Raw genomic sequence first — 26,373 nt, 5'->3', positions numbered from 1 at the left:
GCTTTAGCCTGAAAAATAAATAAATAAATTTTAAAAAAGATATAACCTGTTGAAATAGGTGTTGAGAAAATATTTTTGCACACACCCTTGCCCCTTAAATGTTACCGTTATTTTTGGAGCTTTCTTACATAAAAACATTACCGAGCCAGCCTTCCCTCAGTATCCTGAAAATCATGTTTCAAGAAACATGGGATTTTATTTTTTTTAATATGCTAAGAAAAGCTAATTTTTTTTTTTTGTAGGTGATATTTTCCTGAAACGAATGTTGAAAGCATTCTGGGAGCAGGCATGGCCTCCTGCTATTAGTTCAAAATTAATATGCTATAAATAGTAATATTTAAATAATACATTTTAATACATATTCTATATATAAAGTGAATTTTTAAAGAAAGTTTGCAAATTGAAAGTAGATTAGCGAGTATGTGCAGATTCTGAAATGTCCTAAAAGTAATTATCAACGCTGCGATCTGCGCACGTCACGCACAGGTTTGCTTTTGCCTTTCTTTGAACGTGGCGGTTGCACAGGCTGTCCGTGGCACGGTCTTTTTTTTTTTTTTTACTGCTAAATTTTAAAATTTACTGATAAAATTCCTTTTGCCCGATGTGCGCTGCAGATTCACCGCAGTGCACCTCTCCTAACTCTGAATGTTTTTCCCAGCTGAAAGCAGAGAAATTGCCTGGAAAATGGGACAGGATATTGAAATTTAGTTCCCGAGCCTCAGCGTGGGCTGGTTTTCCTCACTCCCGTTCGAGGTTCCTCAGAGCTGTGCCAAGTGTCTGACAGTCTCGGTCTCCCAGGATACCCGCGGGTGGGCACTTGTGGCTATATTTGTGCACAGAATTCGTAGGGATCTCACCAGGGGTGCAACTAAACCCCTCTGTAAACCCGACCTCTGAAAATGGGTGAAAAAAGGCTGGTTTGTGTGCCGAACCTTGGGTCCTTTCTCTTCTTAGTCACATCTGGTGCCATTCTGTGACAGCCACTTTGCTGTTCTAAAGGTTCCAGCCTTCTCAGACCCCTGCTAACCTCTTCCTCCCAGTACATTATTTAGCAGCAAGTTCTGCTAAAAAAGAGCGAAATTTGTGTTTTTATAAGCAGTTCCAAATAATTAAATTGATGAATCAGGTAGCTCATATAATCTTCAAGTCATGAGTTTTGTTTTTTTTTTTTACAGCTTAACAAAATAGTTGTTTTTTTTCTGTTGAGCTGTTACTAGTATGGCCCCGTTATGTGTCGAGGTTTATCTTTCCAACAATGATAAATATATAGATATTTTTAACAAAAGAGACTAAGATCTCCCCAGATTCTTTAAGAAAGCTGCTTAAGAACTGCTAGACTTATATGCACGACCAGATTGTGAGAGTTTGAGCTGCATGATTTTGCGTTGACCTTTAAATAGCAGAGGGAAGTAAGAGCTCAGAAATCTGCCATTCCACACCACCGATTTTTTTTTTAATTTATTTATGTGTTTTTTATTCCCCTTACATAACAAACTTCTAATATTTCAGTTATGGTTTTCTAAAACTATTTCATTCTCCACAATGATTTTTTTTTTTTTTTTTTTTTTTTTTTTATGATATTTCTCCGAATCATAGTTCTGTTTCTCAGAGCTAAAAACTGGTCAGGATATGAGGTCAATAGTTACGTGCTGTCTGTACAGAATGAGTAGCTTTTTGCGTTATTGTGGAGTGTACGTTCTACGGTTTGATGTTCTGAGTATATTATTTGCCTTTATAGCATCTTTTATAAATGGATTATTACTGAACAGTACATATCTTTCAATTTTAAATAATCCCAACAGGGTTTACTACATCACCTTCACCTAGGAGGTAGATTAAGGAGACTTGATTAACGTGTTTATTATTTCCAACACGTTCACAGACAATTGTGAGTAGAGCAAACGTTGTAATGAGAAGAGTCTAAAACCTGCTGACGAGGTTCATGCAAGCGCAGAAAATATCTAGGCTGGTTTTGGTGTAAGAGGAAGAAAACGACCTTACTATACATATCCAAGAGATCAAAATGCAATAGAATTTACTGGTATGATTTTATCGATATAGTTAAATTAATGCAATTCCTCAGAAATCTTACAGACTGCTGTTCACGTGAAGAATTTTGCTGATATAGTTGTAGCAGCAGAGTCATGCCAAAAGTGTCTGTCTCTCAGTGCAGGATTTTCTTTTCCTTTTTCATGGAATTCCAGTTCCTCGTATTATATGGTAACTGTGTATGAACAATATCTGGATTATTATAACGGTAACGTTAACATATAACGGCATCTATTTATGATACGTGTTTCAGCTGACAGGAAAGCCAGTGACGTACATCAGAAAGTGATTAAAAACAGGAATGGTCACCAGTCTCCTCCAAAACCTTCCTACCAACTTCTATATCGATAAATCAAAGCTGACTTCATGTTGACTGCTAATATCCATCCTTTACTCATACGATACGTTTCAGACATTCTATAGAGGTCTAATGGGTTGCAGTAGAGAACCTGATTTATTTCAGCGTTGGGTAATAATAGGTCTCTTGTGGGATTCCATTCACTGGCATTTTTATAGGCATGAGGAAATAGAAGAACTCTGGTTATTAATCATCCGGTTTGGACATTATGATTTCAGAGGCTCTTTGGTTGCACTTATACAAAGGTATCGCTGCATTTTATAGTCAGGCTTCTAAAATTTACCTGATTTTTATTTACTGTAACGCAAATAACAATGGAATCAAAATGCAGGAAGAAAATGAAGGGAAACTGTTCAGTTGAAGATTTTTCAGTTTAGGATAACTTTGTGCTGTGACATTGTTCCTCCCCCAGGCTGACGTGTGTAGGAAGCCTAAAGTTTGGTTTGAATAATAGATCGCATAACCATATAAATTATCGTTAAATTCTAATATGCAAACGATTGTCCTAATTTTCCTTTTTTATTGCTTTATTTTCATTAAGTACCAAATCTACTTAAAACAGCTAAGAGAGAAAACAAATTAACATCTTTTATTTAAATATACTGTCAGGTTTTAGGCTAACCACATAACTCTTCTCTGAACGGCTGATAACAAAAGAAGAAAGTTGGGTTGATATTTTCCTCTGCAAATTAATATGTACTGTGGTTGTCCTAGAAGTATATAAGATCACACTCAGCTTGCAAAAGGTTGGGGGCACACTTATAGACTAGATATAGAAACTCACTGTTACATGGGGAAAAAAAAAAAAAGTGTGCTGCTCTAGGAGTTACAGAGCACTCAAATTGTCAGGATAGCGCTGGAATTTTTAGTAAGAACATCCTGTTGTGTTATTTTATTTGTGGCTCTTCGAAATGCCAAGACAATTCTAACCACATGCTATGTATAGGAGGAGTTACACATCCTCTTCTTCGTTCCAGTTATCAGTAAAACGTACTTACGATGCTGTTGAAAGAATGAGAAGGAATTGGTTGCTTTTTCAGGTTGCCTGTTTAAAAGGTACTTTTAAAAACTATAAGGTTGTAAAACTGATCTTACAGAATATAGATGAAGTTAGGTATTTCTGCTGTAAAGTTCTTACAGTATAATGACTTATTCTGTCTTGGAGTTAAAGGGGAAAAAAAAAAATATCAGTGGGGTGATTTTTGTTTGCACTTATCTGTATAGAAGGATTTACCCTAGGAGTAACCCTTCAAGTAAAGCTGCCAGGGCACTACCTGCTCATTAGAGTACGTGCTTCGGTCACTGTTCCCACATTGGTTTGGGCTAAATTTCTGTGTAACTGCTGTTTGGTGACTAGGTAAGATGACTGATCTGGGTCAAGATTATTTTCTGTGAGGGACAGGTCCTAGTTTGTGGCATCATTGGTGGTGGTCCTCGCTGGGTTAGAAACTTCAGGCAAACTCCTAAACTTTAATTCTTCTGACATCTTAACATGTGAGAATGGACAAAAGAATTTCAATCTCCGTAGCTGTAACAAGAGGTCCCTTTGTAAGGGGTCCTTCGTAGTGATTGGTATGACTTAGGGAGCCATACTCCTCCTGGCACAGTTGTACTCCCATTGATACTAACCACTAAGGAAAGAATTTAAACATTATTTCTGATTGTTTTAGTGAATCACTGACAGTTTAATCTGCTACAGAGTGTCCCTCCTAGTTTTTGCAGCAACCAATGTAGGATATAAAAGTCTATTGTACTCGCCTGCATCATATCGCTCCTTTCCAATATTTGTCGTGTGTCTATATTGTCACAATTCCTGACTTTGTGTACGTTACATCTGTGTTTGAGAATATTTGTGCTGCTTCACACAAAACGCCGTCTTGTAAAGCTTTTTACGTATACATGCTTTTATTCCATCCAACAGACTGAGCCTGAAATTATAGAAGAAACAAATGTTGACCGTGTCAACGAGCCTCGGAGTTACACCAGGTCCCGTCAGGCCAAAGGCCACTCGGAGACCTCAACTTTAAGTTCTCAGCCCTCCATTGATGAGGTTCGACAGCAGATGCATATGCTCTTGGAAGAGGCCTTCAGCCTGGCCTCTGCGGGCCACGGAGGACAGAGCAGGCAGGAGGCGTACAGCTCAGCACCGCACTTGCCCTACTCGGAGGTTGTGACCAGTGCTCCTGGTACCATGACCCGACCTAGAGGGGGGGTACAGTGGGTACCCACATACAGGCCAGAAATGTATCAGTACAGTTTACCAAGACCAGTAAGTGAAACTTCTCTTTAGTATATTGTAATATCATAAAGATATTTCTACTATGAGACAGATTTTTTTTTTTTTTAAAGTAGTCGCCCCGTTTACATGCTTAAAACCAGATGTAAAGCCATGCTTACCGTAAATAAGTTTGAGTAGTGGGGTTTATGTATGTATGCTTACCCATACCCACCTCTTGCAGGAAGACTCAGTATCTATTTTAGGAACAAGGTCGTCTTGTCTAAATTGTGCTTGAAGGAGTAGGCTGCGCTAAGCTCCAGGCTGTTCAACAAGTCAAGACCGTGTTTGCACGTCTCCTCCTGCTTACTGAACGTGTACTAGGAAGCAGCCTGGTTTTGTAGAACAGCTTTGTAGGCATCTGGGTATGAAACATTCAACGCTTCTGCACGAGGTCTGTCACTGAAGAGCACCATCGCAAGCGAGTGAACCAAGAGTAATAATCGGATCTGAAATGTGGGATGTTATGGGCAATCTGGCAGTTGTAGCTGTTGACTTGGGACTCTAGAGATGGTTCAATTCTGTGAGTTTCTTGGTTGACTTTACGTAAGTCACTCTTTATCCTTCGTTTCCTAGCCTCAAACTGTGGCTAAAATGTCCTTCTCTCACAGAAGTAACAAACGCATTCAGACCTTAAATCCATGGGGGGGAACTGTTGATGGAATTTTTGTAGGTATCTAGGCAGACGTTGAAGCAGCACTGTGCACACCCTCGGCACGTGAAACTGCCCCTCAATTCCCACATATGGTGTTGCGAAACTCAACAACATACCTTCCTTCTCATATGTCAGGTACAAATCTAAACCAGAGATGACTGGTTTCAGATAAGGAATATCCCGTCTATCAATATCAGTGTGAACTTTTATTTTTCAGGCTTTTTTTTTTTTTGGTTGGAAATGAGCACTTTTTGGAAAGAATGCATTTCAGACAGTCTCTTACTTTGGCTGGAATAAGAGGATAATGCAAAAATGTCCTCAGTTCAAATGAACTGTTACTATGGCTTCCTTCCATCACAATAAAAAAAATACATTAAGGGATGCTGCATCCGAACTATTCTGAACATATTTGAAAGCCAGCGGCACTGCCTGCAAAGGTTCAGGCTGGTGCTATTTAAATCACGCTAAAGGTTATTTCTGGCACTTTGAAATTGGTCCAATGAACCTCATGCATCATATAATCATGTTTTATGGTTAGAATTCGATTACAAGCTTAAGAGACAGCTAATAGGGAGTCAGATTCCTTTAACGTTTCAGAGTCTTTCTAAAATGAAATTAAAAATATTATAGGTGATGGGGGTTTTTTTTGAAAAAAATAAACCCAACAATGTAACAGCCATACTTTTTTTTTTGGTGAATGCTTCACTGTGTTTTTTTTTTTTTTTTCCTAAGACTTATTACTCTTCTAAATCATCTGCATGTTTAGGACATTTAAGCATTATCTCTCTGGCATTTTGAAGATAGTGATAAAGAGTTCCCCGAAGATAGCTGATTGCCACAGATTAGGGTGGGCACAGGCTGCTGGACTGATAAGGGCCGTTAATTCAGTTTTCACAAAAACGAGCTGTACTTTAACCACACCATTTCCTGGTTTGTTCTCAAATGGGAACGGAGGGTTGGAATTGAAAATATCCAGCTGAGATATGTGTGGGAAGTGAGCTGTGGGTAGGAAAAACATGGCAGAGTTACTGCTCTCAGCAACTTGGCAGCGGTTTGTCTGCCCAGGATGCCTCCGCTCCGCAGCTCTGCGGGCGACGCCGGGATGGGGAGCGCTCGAGAGCGGGTTGGCTGACGTGTGGAGGAGGTGTCCAGGCTCAGTGAGCTTTGGGGATCGGAAGTACCTGAGCACTGGGGTGTTTGTTATACAGGGGAGGATGTTAACTCTGCAAACCAAGATTTTTTTATTTTTATTTTTTTAATTGTTGCCCTTTCTTAAAATTCGGTTTTTAGTGGCAATTAAAAGTCAACATTAACAATGCTATTATAATTTGAAATCTGGGTTCAAGAGCATTTTTGCCTGCTTAGATGGAACAAATGCAGACATTGGCTTTACTGGTGGGTCTTTGGATACAAGGCAAATATAAAAGTCTTCAGTCCGTCACTCTCTTCTGAGATCTGGCTCTTCACGGACCAGTTACTAGACTAAACTTTTTGCAAGATCGCAAAAAATTTTCAGTTTGTGGGAGCGCACCTTTAGGTTTTATGAAACCTAATGCAAAGGTTTTTCCTAGGCGATACAAGCGCTGTGTAAGATTTCTAGCACAAACATGCTCTACCTTTATAAAAGCACAAATGCTAAACAGATTGAGGCAAAACAGCCAAAAATTTGCATGCAAATCTCCATCTGAGTGTTTGCTTCTGTTCCTGAGTATTTGTGCCATATGCTGTCAGGGGACCAGAACCACTCTTCAGGTCTGTGTTTCTTCAGGTGTCGTCCAAGTTACGGATCTTTAATTTTTTTGCAGTCAACTTCTTGGTTAGTCCCACCATCAGAGAGTTGTGTATCTCTCCAGAGTGTGCATGCATCTTCTTTTTTCTGTTCCTTTTTCTTTTCCCTTTGGAGGCCTTCTCTATTTTTTGGTGGTTTTTTTTTGTTGTTGTTGTTGTGGGTTTGTTTGGGTTTGTTTTTGTTTTTTTTACATTCTACCATTAATACCTAAATTATTTGTAGCTCTTACAAGGGAATGCCTGTTTGCCAAACTGCCCGCGGGTAACCTGTGATAACGGGATTCCTTCATATGGGGCTAGTGCCTTCTCCTGGCAGAGGAAAACTAGTAAAATGCAAACTCTTAGTGTGGTTGTGGAGCCTCCAAAAATGGGAAGAGAAACCCTTGGTAGGGTCCTTGTCATCCAGCTGGTATACTATGACTGGAGGATGGAGCTAGAGTCGAGTGTGTAACACAAGCCTGACAGCCAGCGTTGTGCCCGGGCAGATCACGTTACTGCTTTGGCACTTTGTGCAGCTCAGTCAAGCAGAGAGGTATGGCCAGGGGAAAAAAAAAACCAAAACAAAACCAACCAACCCAAACCTCTTTATTGCAAGGCTGGACCAGTTCCCATCTCTCCTTTTTAGTGCTCTAGAAAGAGGAGTGAGAGTAACAAGAGCTCCCAAGGTGAGACCTAGCACCGTAAACCAGGCACCGATGGATAAACTCGCAGGCTGAGTGACTGGTAACGTGTCCAAGTCCTCAGAGCTTCCCTTCATTCAGCAGACGTAGAGTATTTTAACAAAGTTCAGCCTCCTTCGGTAACATTTATTAAACTAAGTGTAAAACAGGACAGCTAGCGAAGCAAACCCAAATCTAGCTGAGATCAGTTTGCGTTATTCCTGGATTACAATTTAATAATCAAATCAGTTAAATCATTCAGTGAGTAAACACGGGCGCTGCCCTTTTAATTCCGATGCGGAGATGTAAGGAGGTGGTTCTTCCTGTAAACAGACGGCGACACTGAATAACTTCATCCAAGACAAATCTAAATATTTTTAATAACATTTTTAAAATCCTAAAATATTTTTAAAAGTGCAACCAGGGAAACGTAGCCTTAAAGCTAAGTTTAATTTTTTTTTTTCCTTTCAGACTGTAGTTATTCTGTGCTGATTTAACTTTTCTCCCCTGCATCCTGACAGGCGGTACCTTAGGCTTTAGCGGGTTGTAGGAGACACTGGCGCAGGAATCTGCTGGACTTGATCTTTCAGAGGGTTGTGCTGTATGGCCCGTGGGCCTAAGAGCTGAAATTTCTCTGGAAAACTGCAATTAGTACTTTTAAAAAATTCTTCACCGGCTGGCTTTTTAAATTGTCAGTGTTTTAGCCACAACAGACTCCTTCACTGACGTTTCTCCCTGAAAGGGTGCCGTGGGTCCCGCAGTCCCGTACCTGCGCGGTCTGTCCCGAATCTCAGATTTGATTATTTCTGACGCTGATTGTTATAGTCTTTGTATCGTACAAATCCTCATTTTTCAACAAATAACAGTTTGGGATTCATGCAGGTTGTTTCTCTTTTTTAAGTAGTTTTGTTAGGTTGGTTTTTTTGTTTGTTTGTTTGTTTTTTTCTGGTGAACAACAGGAGTGATGCAACTCTTTTAAAGGATAAACTAATTTTGAAGAATAAATTTAGGTGGGTTTTTTTCTGTTAAATCAGCTGTTTATTTTGTTCTTTTCTGATTGGAGTTACAGCAGCGCACCAATTTCAGTGAAGTGACTATTTCTACAGTCATGCCGGTTAGTCTAGAACTGAAGAGCTCATCTAAATCTATAACAGACGGGCCTCTATAGTAAAACTTCAGTTTAATTTAGCCTCTGAACACTTTTTTTTTTTTTTTTCTTCCATTCATGTGTTGCATGCAGGCAAACAGTGATGCCCCATCCCATTGGAGAAATTCTAGAAAATACTGGCATTCCCTCTTGAAATCATTTTGTTGTCTGTGGAAGCTCAGCACAGAGGGGACTGACTGCCATCCCCCAGAAGGGACTGTTCCTTGGCCGTGGTTTAGCAGATCTTCTAACAGGATTTTTCACCTGAACAGGATTCCCTCTGCATAGCCATTAGCAAAAGATTGCCACTCACTCAAAACTGGCCAGCTCTTACATAAGCAGCAAAATAAATGCTTCAATTTTCTACTTTTTTTCCCCACAAAATTTTTCAGTACCAGTCGCAGCACACTTATGACCTGGTCTTTGTCATCCCTTAAAATGCCTCCTTTGACACCCATATTCCAAAGCAGATCCACTAACACACAAGAGAAAACCCCAATCTACCTCTGTGTCCTTGTCTACCAACAGTATCTGGAGTCACCAACCACTCCGAAACATTAGCTTATGTGCTGTTCCTTTAAAATATAGCAAAAAAAAAGAGGGGAAGAAAAAAAAAAATTTCATACTTGGTACAAATGCATGCTTTGAGCAAGATGTGGGGTGAGAGGTTTGTTCAGCCTGAGAGAGCACTGCCAGCTTTTCAGAGGCAGAAGAGGCATTTCGGACCTTTTCAAGTCCAGTGCAATTAGGAGAAGTCTAATTTTCTATTATTCTATATTCTAATTTTCTATAAATCTATTGAGGTTTTCTTCGATGCAAATAGCTTTTGTTTTTCTATGCAGTTCTTTCGTTAAAATCAGTATTTCCAACCCCTAGCTAGGAGATGTACAATTGTTTTTTTTAGATTTATTTTTTTTTTTACCCACCTAAATATAGAAATACTTTAAATACCATCGTAGCACGGTGAAAGTAAATATTAGGAAATTTTGTAGGTGGCATGAAAGGAAAAATAATTTTCACAGACATGCCTTTGAGGGACTCTACCCTGCTTTAAAAGAGGTGGCTGTGAGAGGCGGGAGAAGGATGCTTGGTCTGTATTGCTTTTCCCTCAGAGGCACCAACATCAAAAGTCCGTATTTGATGGTACCTTTCCTCTGCGTTAACCCCGTTTTGCAGCGGTTTGAGAAAGAAGGTATTGGAACGCTGTCTAAATGTGTCACTTTAAAATACGATTACTGAAAGGTTTTGATGTTTAGTGTGGGATTTATATTGCCAAATTCAAACCTAGATGTAGGTGTTAAGTCTGAGCTAATCACGTAAATTCTGTAGGCTCCTCCACAGGCAGGAGGCAGAGCGTGACTCATCCCATGGTAATGTTTTTTTAGCTTTCTCTGCTGTCTGTGGTGGGAGCTTCTCTGGTTAAACCAAATACCTCTTGTTTAGAGGGCCAAAGTCCCACCACTGGACTTCGGACTCGTATTTTTTGGTCGGAATGCCCATGTCTTGACACCGGACAGCCTCCTTGTAATACGTTGTTTTCTATTGCTCCGATCGTATCTTTAATCCTCTGCGCTGCTCTGAAGCATTGTCAATAAAAGCAGAATTAAGCCCACACCCCCCCTCCCAACCCACAATGTGTTGAAGTGTCAACAAAGCGCTAAAGAGAGATCACCTCTCTGTCTTCAATTATGCTTAACAAAATTATGACTCTAATCTACAAGAGCACAAAGAATTCAGAAGAGACATTCCGTCCTACGTGTCATTTCTTGGGTGCCATGGTTTTCATGCCCATCCTTCACGTGTATTAGTGATGAAATCCAGAATTACTACAGGCGAGACGCTTAGTTTTGTGATTTAGCGGGTTGGCCCTGTGTTCCCCTGAATTGCTCTGCTTTTTCAGGACTGACTGAGACCTTTGTTAGTGCTTTAGAAAGTTACAGAGCTTGGGGGGGTTTTGTGAAGAATTTTCTTTTCATCTCTTCAAGGCTGAAAGGAAGAGGTTGAAATATGCGTTGCTTACGGGCAGCTTCACTTCACTAGATGCTGCTCTGAACAATGCTTTCTGAATTTTTAAAATATTTTGTTTCGGGAGGAAGTGAAAATACCAAGATCTTTTTTTTTTTCCTGTGGGTCCAAAGCAGCTGTTGAGTCTCAACATAATCATAACAGATTTGCTTTACCAACAAGGTTCCAAATGTCACAGGGACAGTGTTTGATATGTTTTATTTTAATTAGACTTCACCTTAGCTCTGAGCTCATTTGTTCGTGTTTTCTTCCACGTCCTAAAATCACGCAAGTGCTGTAAATTCTCAAATAAAATGAAATTACTATTGATGCCACAAAAAGTTAACTTTCTGTTGGCCAGCACAAGCAGGTATCTAATTTCTGACTTTCTTTTTTTTTGTGTGTGGTTTTGTTTTGTTTTTTTTGTTTGTTTGTTTTTTTAGTTTGATATCTACTGATGTTTCAGAAAATACTTATTTTTCTCCTTTACAGGCTTACAGATTTTCTCAGCTTCCTGAGATGGTAATGGGTTCTCCTCCTCCTCCTGTCCCTCCCAGAACAGGTCCTGTGGCTGTTGCCTCTCTCAGGAGGTATTTATCTGTTGTTTTATTTTAGGTATGGTCTCTAAAAAACACACTGTTGTAATAAGAACCAGGGCAAACCCTGAAGGGGCATTTACAAGCCATTTATGAGGCACTGAAAGACACATTTGTGAAATTAGAAACGTGTTGGGTTTGTTTCATTTTAACATGAAGAAGAAAGGAGTAACAATGAATTTTCTATTAGCTAATCAGTTTCAATAAAATTAAGAAATCCAGGCTCCAATTCCTTTTAAAACACGTTTTGCTTCAGCCGGCATAATGGCTTATTGTATTGCAGATGTGTGGTAGATAATTCGCGCTGTCATTCTCCCTGCTATTTTCTGTTGTAAGGACTTGCAAGGGGATGGGATATGGATGAATTGTAAGATGTTTCTCTCAGTACTCTGGGTCTGGGGATTTTTTTTCAGATATACCTGCATTCCTGAAGTGAAATATGTGTAAAAAAAGCCCGATCGCCTTAGCTCCGTGCATATATTTTGCCTCTTCCTCACAGTGAGGCGCTCTATAAAATGCATTTCAAGGAATTTTTATATTTCTGTGGTGGGTGAAGTCCTTTAGCCTTCAGTGCTGTGCTGTTAGGTACTGCCCGAGGCCAAAGGAAACTTCTGAGAGACTGCTGATGATCTTGTAACTGCATCCAAATATTCAGGATGTGGACACTGTCTGTTGACATGTTCTTGTTTGTCCATTACATTGCTCTAAAGCAACTGGGCCAGACCGTTTCAAAGGCTGTTAATACTTCCCCAGTGCAGGTAATGTTACTTAACCACAGTCGTCTCCTACTGTGTGATACCATGTCATGTATACTGTAGTAATAAGGTATTGCCCACAGTTTTGTGCTGATGAACTACGGTAAAGCTCTGGGCTTTGTGTTACATGGCACAGGCATTTGTTTGAAGCAGCAAGCAAAGACTCTGTGCAACGGTAGTAGCAGAGTAGTGACCAGTTGTTCTCAGACCTCCAGACTTACTGTTTGACAGTTCTCCAAAATTCTGTCATGCCAGAGCAAAATTAGGTAGCTTGTTCCCAGCTGGCTGTAGCTGTTAAGCATGCGTGTAGGTATGAATCTTATCTGCCAGTCAGAATGACAAAAGTTTGTTTGTTTGGTTTTTTTCTTTCTTAATGCACAGGTCTACATCAGATATTGGCAGCAAAGTGAGAATACCGGAGTCCAGTGGGGCAGATCAGGCCCAGCATCATGATCAGGCATCTTTTGCAGCTGGTTCGAGAGCTCCGATGTCTGTTGGTCCACTTGATCAATCAGCTTTTCACTCAGGTGAAAAAACAGTGCAGATCCAACTTAGACCTTTGAGAGCCTCACAATTTATTTTGCATATAAGTGAGTGTATGGGATATAGCAAATAGAGATGATTATTTGGGGAGAGACTCTATTAGGTGTTTCTGTCTGGTACAACTAAAGGACACCTACAAAGGATTGTTCCTTTGTAAATGCAGCATCAGCTGCATTGTAAACTACTACTCATGTGCAGAAGCACCAGGACCATTCTTCTGGCTTACTGATAAGAACTCTGAATTAAAAGCCCATAAAACGAGTTCATCTGTACCACAAAACCCAGTGGAATTTTTACGGGTGGTACAGAGGGTGTTGGCTAGCAGAAGCTGCAGTACTGGGACTGTTGTGTGACTCGCACTTTGTGTTGCACCCTGTACAGAAACAAAGTGGGAGAGATGGGTACCAGGGTCCCGAGGGGCATGGAGAAATGGGGTGGATCCTTCCATAATTTTATCAGTCAAGAATATCAGGTCAAGTGCTAAAAACCAGAGTATGTACAATGGAGCTGTAAGTAGTACTGCAGAAGGAGGCTTAACGGCATTCAGCTCTGCTTGGTTTCTAAGGAAAAGGAGGAAAACCAAGTGGCTGTGAAGAACAGAGTGTGCGAGACAGGTTTTCCAACCTGGCTGTGGGATGAGGTGTTTTTTTTGATTCCCTGTTTCCTCTTGAGAAACTCAACCCCTCATCACAACCGTGGGCTGCTGAGGGGGCAAGCTGAAGGTGCGCGCTCCCTTCCCTTCAAAGCACGAGGCAGCAGTGCTTTTGCGTGGTCAAAGGTAATCCATTAGCTGTCTCCCCTCCTGTTCTGGACAACGTGGTTCCTACTCAAGCGCAGAACTTGTTTGGGGTCTAAACATCCCTGTGTTAAAGGTCTAGTGAGTTCCTGGTCCTTTTGATATGAATTTTGTTTAAGAATGAATTGATTTAATAATGAGGTTAAGCGGGTACACTGTTTTGATGGTATCTGGATAACATTTAGCTGGGGAAAATATTTGAAATAGCTTCTCATTGGCAAAATATGTTTTATGGAAGAGCTATAGAAAAGACCTTACAAGATTTTTTTTTTTTTTTTTTTGACTTACATTGTCAGTTCAAAGTTTTGAAATTAGTAGGTTTATTAGGCGTTGCTCTGTTCATCTGCCAGGAAAAAAAAAAAATAAAATTCTTAGCTTCCTCAGAAGCAATACAGCGTTATCTGCATTGTATTCGGCTTTACTGAGAATAATAACGTTATGCAAACCTGTTGTCAATTAATTATAGTAGGTTCTACTTTCTTGTCATACCTTCGGCAAACGGTGCGTGTGAATCAGAAAAGAGCAGATGCTCAGCCTTTCATTTTAAAGCATTTGAAGCTATAAATACGCCACACTACCAAGAGCTCGGTCGCCGTGTCTGCAGTAGGGTGTTGTGTGTGATATGGGCTTTTTCATCGTTTACAGTGATGGGGAGGTTTTACTGCTGTATGTTCAAGCAGGCGTGTTATGTTACCACTGAGGAATGGCTGCATTTCAGAAGAGACCAAGTGACCTTCGGGTACATTGCGGAGTTTCCCAGAATAATTCTGGGGGTAGTTGGAGGAAACTTTCGTATATGATAGATGTTAGCAAAGGCTGTAGTACAGGGAAAGACAAGGAGAGTTGTGAGAAACCTGCAACTTTAATACAAAGATTTCTGATAGGAAAAAAAAAAAAATTATTTCCTCAATACGTGAAGAAACGTTGCTGCAGGTGCTGGCTTGGCATGAAACGGCCTGATGTTGCTCTCATGCAGCCCATCAACATCGGCTCTGAGTTAATGCTGTTGCGGTAAGAATTGGGATAAGGTATTGCATCAGCTAATTAAGTGTTCAGTTTGAATAGCAGCTCGTTTTGGTGCGGTTAAATGAACAGAAGAGCATTGTGGTGTAGAAGCCACATGTCATCTACAGGAGGAGCACTTTCTCCTCTACATGTCTGAAGAATATTTATTTCCAGCCTTGCTGACTCATTTAAAATAGCAAACTTCGTGCTGTCTGTGATCTGGGAAGCACAAGGACTGCTCCCATCTCTTAGCCTGTGTCCTTCCAAACCAAGGGGCTGGAGGAATCGGGATAGAGGTCCCGTGAGATACCCCGTGGCTACTTGCTGTGCAGGTGTACATCAGAGATCGCAGCGATCCATAGCAATTCCACCGTGATCGCTTCTGCGATGGCTGAGTGACGCCAGCATCCTCGCGGACATGGGTGAAAGGCACTGCAACCCAGTGTCAAAATGAAAGCTCGGACTGAATCCCTACCAGTAGAAAACACTGTGTAAATGTCAATCACAACATAGAAGTTTTTAGTCTATATTTTGGATGATGTATCCCTCATTTTTCTTCCTTTTTTTTTTTTTTTTTTTTTTTTGAGACAGTCTTGAAACAGATTTTTGCTCTGGGAAGAAATGTGCTACAAAATATATTTTTCTCCTCTTAGCAAGCCCTGATTGCATTCGTAGCTAGGACCGCATGGGAGGTCATTGAGGACTTAAAAATCACCGGTTTTGTGGAGATTGCTGTGGGGATGGGCGTCACTGTTTGAGTCTTTCTATTTCTGTGCGTGCGCCTGTGCGGTGTTCCCAGCATCCATCAGAGCAGGCAGCGTAACCCCCTTACAGAGTGTCCAGGAGCAAGGATGTGCAAGGGCTGTAAATGACATTCTGGGGGACAAATACTTGAAACAGCCCATCAGCGATGCTAATTTCTATCAGTTATTCTCTGTGTGAAGTTTGGGAGAGTGCCCAAGTCTTGCCACTTTGTTGGCATCTCTTCCGTCTCTCTCATACCTACTGAGAGCAATTAGTGGCAATATTCAAACGATGTGCAGTTGGAAGGAGGGGGAGTGTATTTTCTCTGCATTGAGTCTAGTCCAGAGCTGGTGCCCATCTAGCCAATGTTACTGTACTCCCATTCCTCAGTGAAAACGCTTGAGTTGTGTTTTGTGTTATGGGGATTACTGGCTCTTCTGCTTTTCACATAAATGATGTTAATTTTTCTATATTCTGTGAATCTGAAAAGTACAGTACGTGTCCATGTATTATAACTGAGTACTCAAAACACACTCTCCACACGCTTTGTTTACTGCCTGATAAAGATGATGTAGAGCCTTCCCACCCAGGGTTTAGGAGTGAGGATTTCTGTGACATTAACGTAGCTGTGGTATATTGCTGGTGTCTGCCTTCATGAGTAAACAGACACTAGAGGAAGGAAGTCTCACTGGAAAAGCAAGTTGTTTGTACTTTCAACGTGGCAAATACATGGAGTAACGATGGCTTCTCTCAAGGGAAATAGTGGGAGCATGCAGGAAGGTGTTGGTCTTCCAGACAGCCCAGTTAGAGCCTGTGGATAATCTGAGTAATTGCACCACGTTGTTCTCTGCATCTCTGAGAGTCCCATTTATAAACCCTACCTGAAAGAGCAGGTCTAAACATCTCCAGAGATTTGGCCAAACCTCGTACTGGGAAGGCTGGTTTCTCCCACTCCACTTGGAGTGTGACAGTGAAATGTTAGTAGAAGGTTTCCTGGACATCCTTACGCATACATCTTGATCAAGGTGTGATAAAACAGGCTTGGTGTCAGCAAGTTTCCTGTTAATTTGTAGCTGCATAATTTATTGTGGTCATGGACGGTTCCCGGAAAAGGAATCGAGCAAGGTAGGGCCTTGGTATTTTTAATGGAAGCATTGAAGTTTTATGATGGGATTGTTGAGATTGCAGTCTTTTAAATGTCACTCATTTTTGTAGGTTTGGTGCCTAGAGATATTAAGACACTTCCACCAGGTAAACTGAATGCTCTGTAACCTGCTGTTGAAAAGAAAGGTGCCCTACTCCAAAACTCCTGGTAACTATAGCTAAAAATTGGATGCAAGGAAGCAGGGAGCAAATATAAGAGGAAAAAAAGGTGGTTTATTTTTTCTAACAATTCAAAGTTTTGATGAAGATCAGTTGTTGCAAGGATCAAGGCCTAAGGGCTAAGTCCTCATACCTTGATTTGAAGGCTGTTTATGGTTATGTATTATATATTATTATATAATCTTTCTGCAGTATTTCCCAGCATTCTAGAGATGTTCTAGTCAGATGGTAAAAAAAAAAAAAAAATTAAAATTATTAAGGCCAGTTATTTCATAAGCATTGAAAAATGTCAGTTATTAATTATATGTACTCTCTTTCTTAATAGGAAATACCGTACCAGCAGTATTTGCCATACCAGCAGCAAACCGACCAGGCTTCACAGGCTATTTTATCCCAACACCACCCACTGCATACAGGAACCAAGCCTGGATGCCCTATGCTGGAGAGAATGAATTACCAGGGCAGTGGGCAGACTCAGTAAGCATCCTTGCTTTTCTAACTACATATATTTTCTGTGATTCGCAGAGGAGAGCTTTTAAGTGATGCTAAATGATCAGCAAAGAATCTGAGCAAGGTAACTCTTTCCCGGATGGTCTAGCAGTGAAGAGTTAGGAGAGGGTGGCATAGGTGGCATAGATACTTTAGGTGTCCATCCCACGAATTGTCAGGTCTTTTAGAGAATTAAAGTGATCACTGGGTGAGGGGCTGGCACCCACATAAAGCTGGTGGGTTAGGTATCAATTTGCTTTCCCAAGACAGAGGTTAAATATTTGGATAGCACGTGGCAGGAGTAGGTGATGCTGCCTTTCAAGGCGGCCTTGTGCTGTTTGGAAGCTGGGGAGCGTCTTCTCCTCTTGGAGGCTTCTCTCAAGGCAGCCCGGCTCCTCAGTCCTCGCTCCTGGCTCTGCTGCGGCGCCGCTGTGCAGTGTTTTCAGTCCTCCTGCAGGCTGCAGTGACAGATGAGAAATTAAATAATTTATTGCACAGTCCTAGCCTGGGACAGATGTAATTTTCAGCCCAAACTATGCATACCTATATTTCAAAGAAATATAGTTGAGACATCCTAAAACGAATTGCAGTATTTTATCATGTTTGAAACAATTTCTAAAATTTAGGGCTTTTTTCCCCTAGGGGGGAAAAAAAAAAAAAAAAAAGATCAATTCTGCTGCTCGAGCTCACATCTGGTATTTATGCAGAACCAATTAATCTAAACAAACTGGGAGATGGATTCTATTTCCTTGTGCATATCATCAACAGAATATTTTAGTGAATTGCATTTGGAGTCTAATAGTTGGCTTTGAGCAGCTAAGCAAGAGACAACACAGTCATATAAATGTTCCTGGAGGCGGCTATTTGTTGCCAAATCTTTATTACTCTTCCTGATGCCTGCAAGGAAAAGAATTCAGTTTGACTGTCAGATGCAAGTCTGAATTTGTAGGCTGAACTGTCAAGAAATAAAGACGTTCATCTCTAAACTGAGCACATCTGCTGATGTGTTCCTGACACCTGGAGGCTTTTGATGCCATCAGATTCCCTTCCCAGAGCTGCCCTTTAAAGTATGGAAACCCTTTTTCTTTTCATTAGTTTATTTATTTGGGTGGCTTGTTGTTGTTGGTTTTAATCCTACTGACATTTTAAATTCGGGAGGACCCTTGTGTCTGAGCAATCATTTTAAACTTTTTCTCCAAGAAGAAGAAATTAAAAAAAAAATAATTAAATTATTTCCATTCTTATTCCCTTTGATCTGCCCCTACTCCTTCACTGCAGTCTCATGAAAAAAGTCAGATATCACTTGCCCGAAGGGGAGACTGAAAACAAACTGAAATGCAAGTTTCCAACCCCTAGTTTATTCCTCTGGAAAGAGAAGAATGTAAACCTGTTGTGGGTTTCCCTGTCTTCAGGGAAAGGTGGGAAGAGCAGTTAGTGCCAGTGGAACGTACAGAGAGGACCGGAGAGGGATAAATATAACAAACAACTGTGGCAATATAGAATTCACAGGAAACAACATTCCTTTTAACTTCGCTTACCCATTACAGAGCTTTAACAGCTTCTGTTTACTCAGCCTTTCAGCCCTCCTGTGACTTTGCAAAAGAGGAAAAAATGTCAAAACCAAATCACTTCAGTTTCTACAATGAATTTCCACCTCCCAGTGCCTGAAAATATGTCAATACATTGTCTTTATTTGAAAATCATTACTAGAGGAACTAGTAATAGTGTTAGCAATGTAATACAGTCAGAAAGCCTGACTAAAACTGCAAAAAAAAAAGAAAAAAAGATCTGAAGTAATAGGAGTTTGAGTTTCTGGATGTTTTTGTGGTTTCTGAGCCTCTAGGTTATAGCTTGATCATGCTTCCAAGGTTTTCCTGACAATTAGTAAGAACAGAGGCTTAGGATCTGTAAGGTGAAAATTGGAATTCCTTCCTTGTCATGCATTTCCCCTAGCTGGACTGGAAATAATGGGACATAAGAAACAGGAGATTTGACAACAAAGACTTGTAAGCTTAATTTACTGTAATGTACTATTTCCCCAGTCAAAAGGTAAGTAGCGAAGCACTAAATTTTGTGGGAGAAGAGAACTGTATCCAAAAAAGCGTTTGTTTTCCCCATTGCTAGATGAGGCTTAGTGAAAGTAGTAACCTGGTGGCCCCTAGTGGTGTGTTCATGTGTACTACTAAACCGGTTGAATAATCTTTTGTAAACTAAACAGATGCAACAGCATTTAATGATCACTGCCATACCACGCCCGTTTCCTTATGTTTATCCCATCGCGCCATGCTGAAGGTGTCCGACGTTCTCTCCATCACTTGATGGATATCTAAGATTGCGTAGAGCATGTGTAAATCCTAGCGGTCAGGTTTTCATAGGTTCTTAGATGCCCGAAGTGGCAAAATTTTCCCAAAGGGTTGTTAAACTTCGACAGGGCTGGAGTCAAAGTGGGATTTAAGCAAAATTCCAAAGGTGTCATTCTGAAGTCCATGCTGAGGTCCCATGTTCCTCAGAAGCTATACAAAATTGGCAGATGTTTTACATTTTGACATTTCAGTCTGCTTGCAGACACCTAAAATTCCGAATTTCTGCTTCTGGCATACCCACCGACGCATTAGCCCGGGTGGGTAAAGCACCTTACACCTCAGCCTGACTGAAACCCCAAAATGAGCTGAGACACCTGCCTGGCCACCTGTATTCTAAGTTACATAAATCCTTAATGTATTTGGAAAGTAAAAACATGTAACCTTTCAGCGATTAAACATCGTGGAAATATTCCACTTAATTTATAAGTGTAGTATTCTGAGTGTAGTGTAGGCTAGTGTACTTTTCTGAGTCACTCAGTTCATAAAAAAGTGTCACTGAACTTTCCTAACTTGCCGTTGGCATGGACTAAATGATCAGCTTTGTCTCAAGGAGAAATTATTTTGTCCTAGTAATAGCTTATGGGTTATCTTCTATACCACCATAAAGCCTTCTTCAAAATGAAGGGCTGTAGTTTCCCGTTCTACAGACTTCTGCAAAACGTAAATAAATTCTCTTTTTATTTGATGCGCTAAAAACTTCGGAAAACTTTAAAGATTGGCATCGTGGTTCGTGGATTTGTGAAGGAAATGTTGTATTTCACGGTGGCCAAAGAGTCTACGCTACTATTTTAGTTTTAGCCAGTGTAACTTGGGGCTGAAATCAGTGAAGCTACAACAGGGTAAAGTTGGGAATCCCCCATGTAATTCTGTTAAACATGGCCAGAAATCCTGATAGTTGGGGGAAGTCAGTGTTGAGTTTCCAGGTTGGCATACCTTAGCTTATCCCTGTTGTCTGGATCTAGTGAGTTTTTATTGGGAACTGTAAGTCCAGAGACTTGGCTGACTTGAATTATACAGTGGCTGCAAATCAGCAAACTCTACTTTTCTGTTCTAGGCTTTTTGGTGTCCTGAAATGTAGTGGTGCTGTCTGTTTAAAACTGGAATGTTTCGGAGGAACAGTAAGCAGAGGACACACTTCCAGAAAAGCCTTCTCCCTTTTTGCAGTGATGAAAAATGAGGACATGCAATGTTTCCCCTGCTAGGTGTTTTTGCTGCCACAGTCTGGGGAGTTGAGTACGTGGTACAGTGACGTATGTGCATTAAAGACACATGCCAAGATAGACGCTTGTAAACGGACACTTAGGAGTATGAGGTTTACGTTCTCTTCATACGGTCCTCTCTGTTCCATCTTGTTCTGTCCCAGGGACAGGTGGCACTGTGGATCAATTGTTCTGTATAATTTTGTATAATTACAATGCTCTACAGGTACCACTACCTGGATACATCGAGGCTTACCCACGCTCCCGCTACCAACACAATTCTCCTTCACGACTTCCTCGCCAATACAGCCAGCAAGCGAGCATGCATCCCAGCCTGGAACAAGCTCCTCTGCCGTCCACCGCAGCTTCTCAGCAAAGCCTGACAGAACATGACCACTCTGATGCTCCTCTCACCAACATTTCTACAGCTGCCCTCGTAAAGGCAATAAGAGAAGAAGTTGCTAAACTGGCCAAGAAGCAAACAGATATGTTTGAGTTCCAGGTCTAATATCTTTAGCGCACAGTAGTTGTATTGTGCAACCCGGGGTAGCCAAGGGACTCCTTTCGTTTTTGGTGACAAACTTGCTGTGAATTGTGCCAAAGCGGTGGCGTTTTTCTCTGTCTGAGAAGTCAACACTATGAAAGGACTTCAAGCAGAGCAACAGGACTCTGAAGATATGAAATTCTGCTTGCCAGCTAAGGAAAAGCTGCCAAGATACTGTTTAATACTGATAAGATGGATCACATGCAATTATCAGCTCTTGTACCGTGACCCACTGTCACTAGAGATGCTGCTGGACATGTCTGCGCCACAACGATGTTTCGTTTGCAGGCCCAAAGGCAGAGCGGCTGAAAATAACTTCTGCATGTCAAAACTTTGATTAAAGAAGAAAATACAGTAGAAGATGTTTAGCTAAAGGCCACACGCAGTAGGTCTGGCGGTGGCAATGTTAATTGTGGGCTGCAGGATATTGTATAAGGGATGCTGATTTCAGCAATGCAGAGTGATTCAGCCTTTTCATTCTAGAGACCGTATTCAAACCAAAAGAATTTGAGATGAGTAAGTAATACAAATAAATGTCCTGTAAATAGCCCCGATTCTCCTCATCCTATTAACAGTACAAAGAAGTGAAAGAAGAGAAGACTGTGAAGAAGGAGAATGATATTTTGATAATTGGTGTCTCCCTTGTCCCTCAATGCCACTGATGAGTTATGGAGGGGAGGTTTTTTTTTTTTTTTTCAGCGTGAGAGAATACAATGCATGAAGAGCCAACAAAGGATATTGGTGCTAGAAGCTTCCAGGAGAAATGAAAAAAAAGGTTATTTGTGTTTGCTCTATATTCAGGCTTTTCAGTCTGAATGCATGTGAAGCTGGTGAACCTGAGACCTTTGAGCAAGTCTTTCCAACCTGGAATAATGAATGCACCTGCTTGGACAAGCAAACCTCTGTTTAACACAGTGCTTTTTTTCCTCTTTCTTAAACAACGATACCGACTAAAGGGATGCCAGAAAGCGCTACCCTGAAGCTGCAGTTGATTTTGATTACACTGGCACAGTGAATGCACACCTAGGAAGTTCTGAATGTAGAGGACGTGATTATGACATTAACGTGTATATAAGTAAACAACGACGTGGACTAACAAATACACTAATGTTCTGTGGAAAAAAAAAAAAAAAGCGCGTTTCCAGAAATTACGCTGACTTTATATTGTGCAAGATAAAGGTCACTAATTATTAAACTGCATTGTTGTATGAATCCAATCCCAAAAGAGAATCAAACCAGTTGAATGAAACCGTAGTTTATCTTTTGCAGTTGTACAAACTAGTTGGAGATCACGAACAATTGTTTTCAGTTCTTTCAGCAATTAGCTTTGGGAACTGAAGTTGTTGCAAAATTAGTTGTGTTGGGCATGTTTGATGTCAACTGGAGTTAAAGGTAATGTCCTTCGTTTCAGTAAGTTATTAAGTTATTCTTAATTGCTTGTGCTCTTTTGTCTCTGATCATTTCATTTCTCTGAGTTTCTTTGGTCTTTACTGAGGGGAGAAGGGGAACTTGGTTTAGCTTTTGGCCATCGATAAAATGAGAGAAGGGGAGAGGAGACTAGAACAGAGGATAAAAGAAGAAATTGCTGAAGCACAAACTTTTAAAGCAGAACTATTTTTTTTCCCCATATAATTATATTATAAACCCTGACTGAGATTGTGATACATAGTTATCCTAGAATATACAGATATCTTCTGCTCCAATACCTTAAATATTGCAGGAGCCTTTGGAATGCTAGCTAATCTTTCAACAAATGTGAAATTTATTTCTTTTTTTTTTTTAATTTAAAAATCAGATATAAATAAAATGTATTTTTGTAATTTCTATGTATATATGTGCTGTATATTTATATAAGTGACTAGTCTGCTATAGTCAGAAAATTTCCATAAACCAAGTGAAGGAAAAAAAAAAAAAAGAAAACAAAAGAAAACCCTAATAATTGTAATGATCAGTATAAACATGCTATGTCTGGAGTACACAAATACACATTTGGGTGACTTGGATACAAAACAACCAAAGAAACTCAATCTTTCATATAAATATAAGTCTAGTAAAGACGGACTGCTCTCAGTTACCTGTCAGCTAAATAATACTGATCTTATCAGTGTAATACAATGCACCCAAATTACGTTGAATAAATAGCTGCCTAAGAATATCACACTTTAAAATAACACCTTAAAAATCCCGGGCCAAACTCAGAGTGCCATAAAAAGACTAGTTCTGGTTGGCTTCGGTGGGAACTTCACTCACTGAGAGCAAGGCTGAGTTTCTCTACTAGGGTTCATGTATACATTCAAGTCTCACTAGAATCCCTTGAACAATATTCTGCTTATTTTTTTTAGTCATTTACATCATTGTAATGTAAGCGGGGATGTAATTGAAGAGCGGCTTGCTTTTATTTAGCCTAAGCTGGTTCATAACTGGCTTACTCTAACTCGGTAAGTGAAACCTCCACTAAATTGGGTCAGCCACATTTTGCATCAGCTTTATGACCTCAGGTTTTTTTGAACGGTTCTTCTGTTCAGCTCAACAACGTTTTGCAAGTAGATGGGCCCTTCTATGCAACGGGAGTGAAATGTGCTGTGAAATAGATTTCTGTATCTTAGACTCCAGTTTTGCAGACTTTTTTTTTTTTTGCAGACTTTATCCTAAAGCTGCAAATACGGAACCATCATCGTTGAGAGGAGTGCTGAAGCCCTAGAGCTGGGAGGGGTAATGTTACAACATAGTCCCAAAAGGAGTAGGATATACCCGATTTAAACAGTGCTTTTGTGACACTTGGCTCTGTTTGTAAATCTCTTCCCGTTCTTAGATCTCTGCCCATTCTTAAATTTAAGCAACTTAGTAGTTCTACTGAAAAATGTGTGCAGGTAAAGCCTCTTACATCTTACTTGATGAAGTATCTTGCCATACTGGAAATCAAAAAGCTTGGAAATTATGTAGACATACAGGGCTTGAATGCCTACATGCAAACGAACAGACAGAAAAACCCCGAATAAAAACATTTAAATAGGCTCCTAGAAAGAAAAAAAAACAACATTTCAGTCAAGTTAAACAAAGTACTCTTCATCCTACTGAGGAAGACCTGTTAGACTTTCAAAATTAATTTTGTTTGGTATTGTATCGGTGATGTGCAGTCTATTGAATATTCCCTGAACCATCACTCTGAAACCATTGTGGTGCACTTAATTCACAAAGGCATCTGACATTTTTCATTCATAATGGCTTTTTTTCCTGTTTGTAATAGGTTTCTGTATATTTTTTTTTTTGTTGTTGTTTTAAAGTACAAAGTAAGATTATATCAAGACAGTAAGGACATTCCTGGGAAAGAAAAACCATGCTGTAATATTTATACTGAGCACAAAGCAATGATCAAGTGAAAATACAGTGTACAAATAATTTGTAATATAATAAACATTTTATATGGCTACAATTACAAAATAGTTTTTCAATACTGATTTCAAAGAAGAAAGTACACCCGTTTAAAGTTATAACCTCATTGGAATATATTAATGCAATTTTTACTGATAAAACACCTAGTCATTAAGGTTTTTCTACTAAATGCCCCAGTTTTCTTTAAAATTCTGTTACATGTTTAGGTGAAAATACTGTTTTCTGTGTACAAAAACGTTGCTGTTCTGACCACTGTTTGTTGTCAGATTTGTAAATCATCGTTAGAAACATCTGCAAATGAAACGCACGTAAAATGACTTCTTGGTATGTGTGTAATGACCGGTTTCAGTAGGTATACTATGTGTGATGTTCATTAACGTCAGTAGAAGAGTAATGTTAAGAGGATAAGAGGGCACTACTTTTGGGGAGAGAAACATTATCTGGATTTGAGAGAAGCTCTAGCATTCAGCCTAGAAATATAAATAATATTTATATCTAATACAATTATGGATAGAACCTGATGGAAGTGCATGTAAATCCTACACCTAGAAATGGGAAGGCTATCGTAAGTAATGATCGTTTCTTTATCAGACTAACTTTGACGAGGGGAGACATATAAGAAATGTAAGATAAAAACGCAAAGCCTGTAGAAAAAGCGTGAGTGGATGGAATGGCAGAACTGCCTTGTTTAAGGGATGATACGTACGAAGCAGTTTTCATTATGTTTCACGATGTCTGATTGTTAATTAATTACATTTTAATGTACTGGTTTTTGTTCTGCGCTGCAAATAGAAGAGCTAACTGCCAGCTTCTAAAAGTCGGAGGAAGCTCGAAAGCAGCGTTTTCTGAGCTAGCAGGAGTCACTTTGTTTTGCTGACCTTGTTCATCCTGTACACGCCCGAGCCGCTCTGAGTACTGTGTCCAAGGATGCTGTAAATCAGTTCCGGTCCTGACCTTGCATTTCTCGTACGTAAACAAATCGCAGCAGCTTCTCGTACCTCACTGACATGAAATGGGGTAGGAAGAAAACAAGCGTGAGAGAACTTGAAGGACGTTAACAGGTCAGGAGTTACCTTAACGGTCTGGAAGCCGTGGATCTTCTGTTGCATGTTAACTCATGCCCGCTGGAAAATAGTTGGTTTTGGCAGCTGTTCTCAGTAAGGGGCATTCCTTTCGTTGTCAGTGACCAATGTGCATAAATTAAGGCTCAGTCCTATCACAAGAGAGTGTATCGATTTATGCTTCCACTCCTCTGTGTAAGCCATGGGCATTCCCTGTGCAGCTCCACGTGAGAGAATGGCATCATTAACACCAGTGGTTTCCAGTTACTTGAAGTAATCTCTTGCAATAAAACCTCGAGTTGTGCGGCATTTTATCTATATTTTACTACATCATTAGGAGGAGGGGGGGAAAAAAGACATGATCATACAGTATGTTAGTGTGTTAATACCATTAGCTTTTTTTTTTTTTTTTTTTTTTTTCCCAACAGTCGCCCTCTGCTCAGTGTGCTGTTGTGGCTGATGGAGCAGATCACTCCTCTCTCTGCTTACTACCCCTCCGTAAAAGGTTAGAAGCGCACAGCTGTTTGGCGTAAACCAGATGTAATTCTGAAAATAAGTCTAGGGTGTAAATAATGCCTAGCTAGTTCTCCATGATTGCTCCAGATGCATTACTGGTCTGCCAAGCAA

General features: G+C 40.2%; 1 protein-coding gene across 6 annotated transcripts in view; it reads left to right on the top strand.

The window, feature by feature from the left end:
• KIAA1549L (KIAA1549 like) overlaps positions 1–26,094 on the top strand; it is a 73,145-nt gene extending 47,051 nt beyond the window's left edge. For 5 of the 6 annotated variants that reach the window (XM_026850853.1, XM_026850849.1, XM_026850852.1 and 2 more), the window contains 5 exons: positions 4,329–4,676; positions 11,428–11,525; positions 12,668–12,813; positions 17,023–17,174; positions 20,975–26,094. In XM_026850853.1, the coding sequence (XP_026706654.1) occupies positions 4,329–4,676; positions 11,428–11,525; positions 12,668–12,813; positions 17,023–17,174; positions 20,975–21,256 (1,026 nt within the window). In that variant the 3' untranslated portion in view covers positions 21,257–26,094. The remainder of the gene's footprint in view (positions 1–4,328; positions 4,677–11,427; positions 11,526–12,667; positions 12,814–17,022; positions 17,175–20,974) is intronic. The other variant, XM_026850851.1, reaches the window with a different exon arrangement.
• Positions 26,095–26,373: the final 279 nt, after the last annotated feature.

This window comes from Athene cunicularia, assembly GCF_003259725.1.
Source record: "Athene cunicularia isolate RWA chromosome 5 unlocalized genomic scaffold, athCun1 chr5_part3, whole genome shotgun sequence".
Taxonomy (NCBI): Eukaryota; Metazoa; Chordata; class Aves; order Strigiformes; family Strigidae; genus Athene; species Athene cunicularia.
The sequence above is the reverse complement of the archived record's forward strand: the minus strand, read 5'-3'. Positions and strand labels throughout refer to the sequence as shown.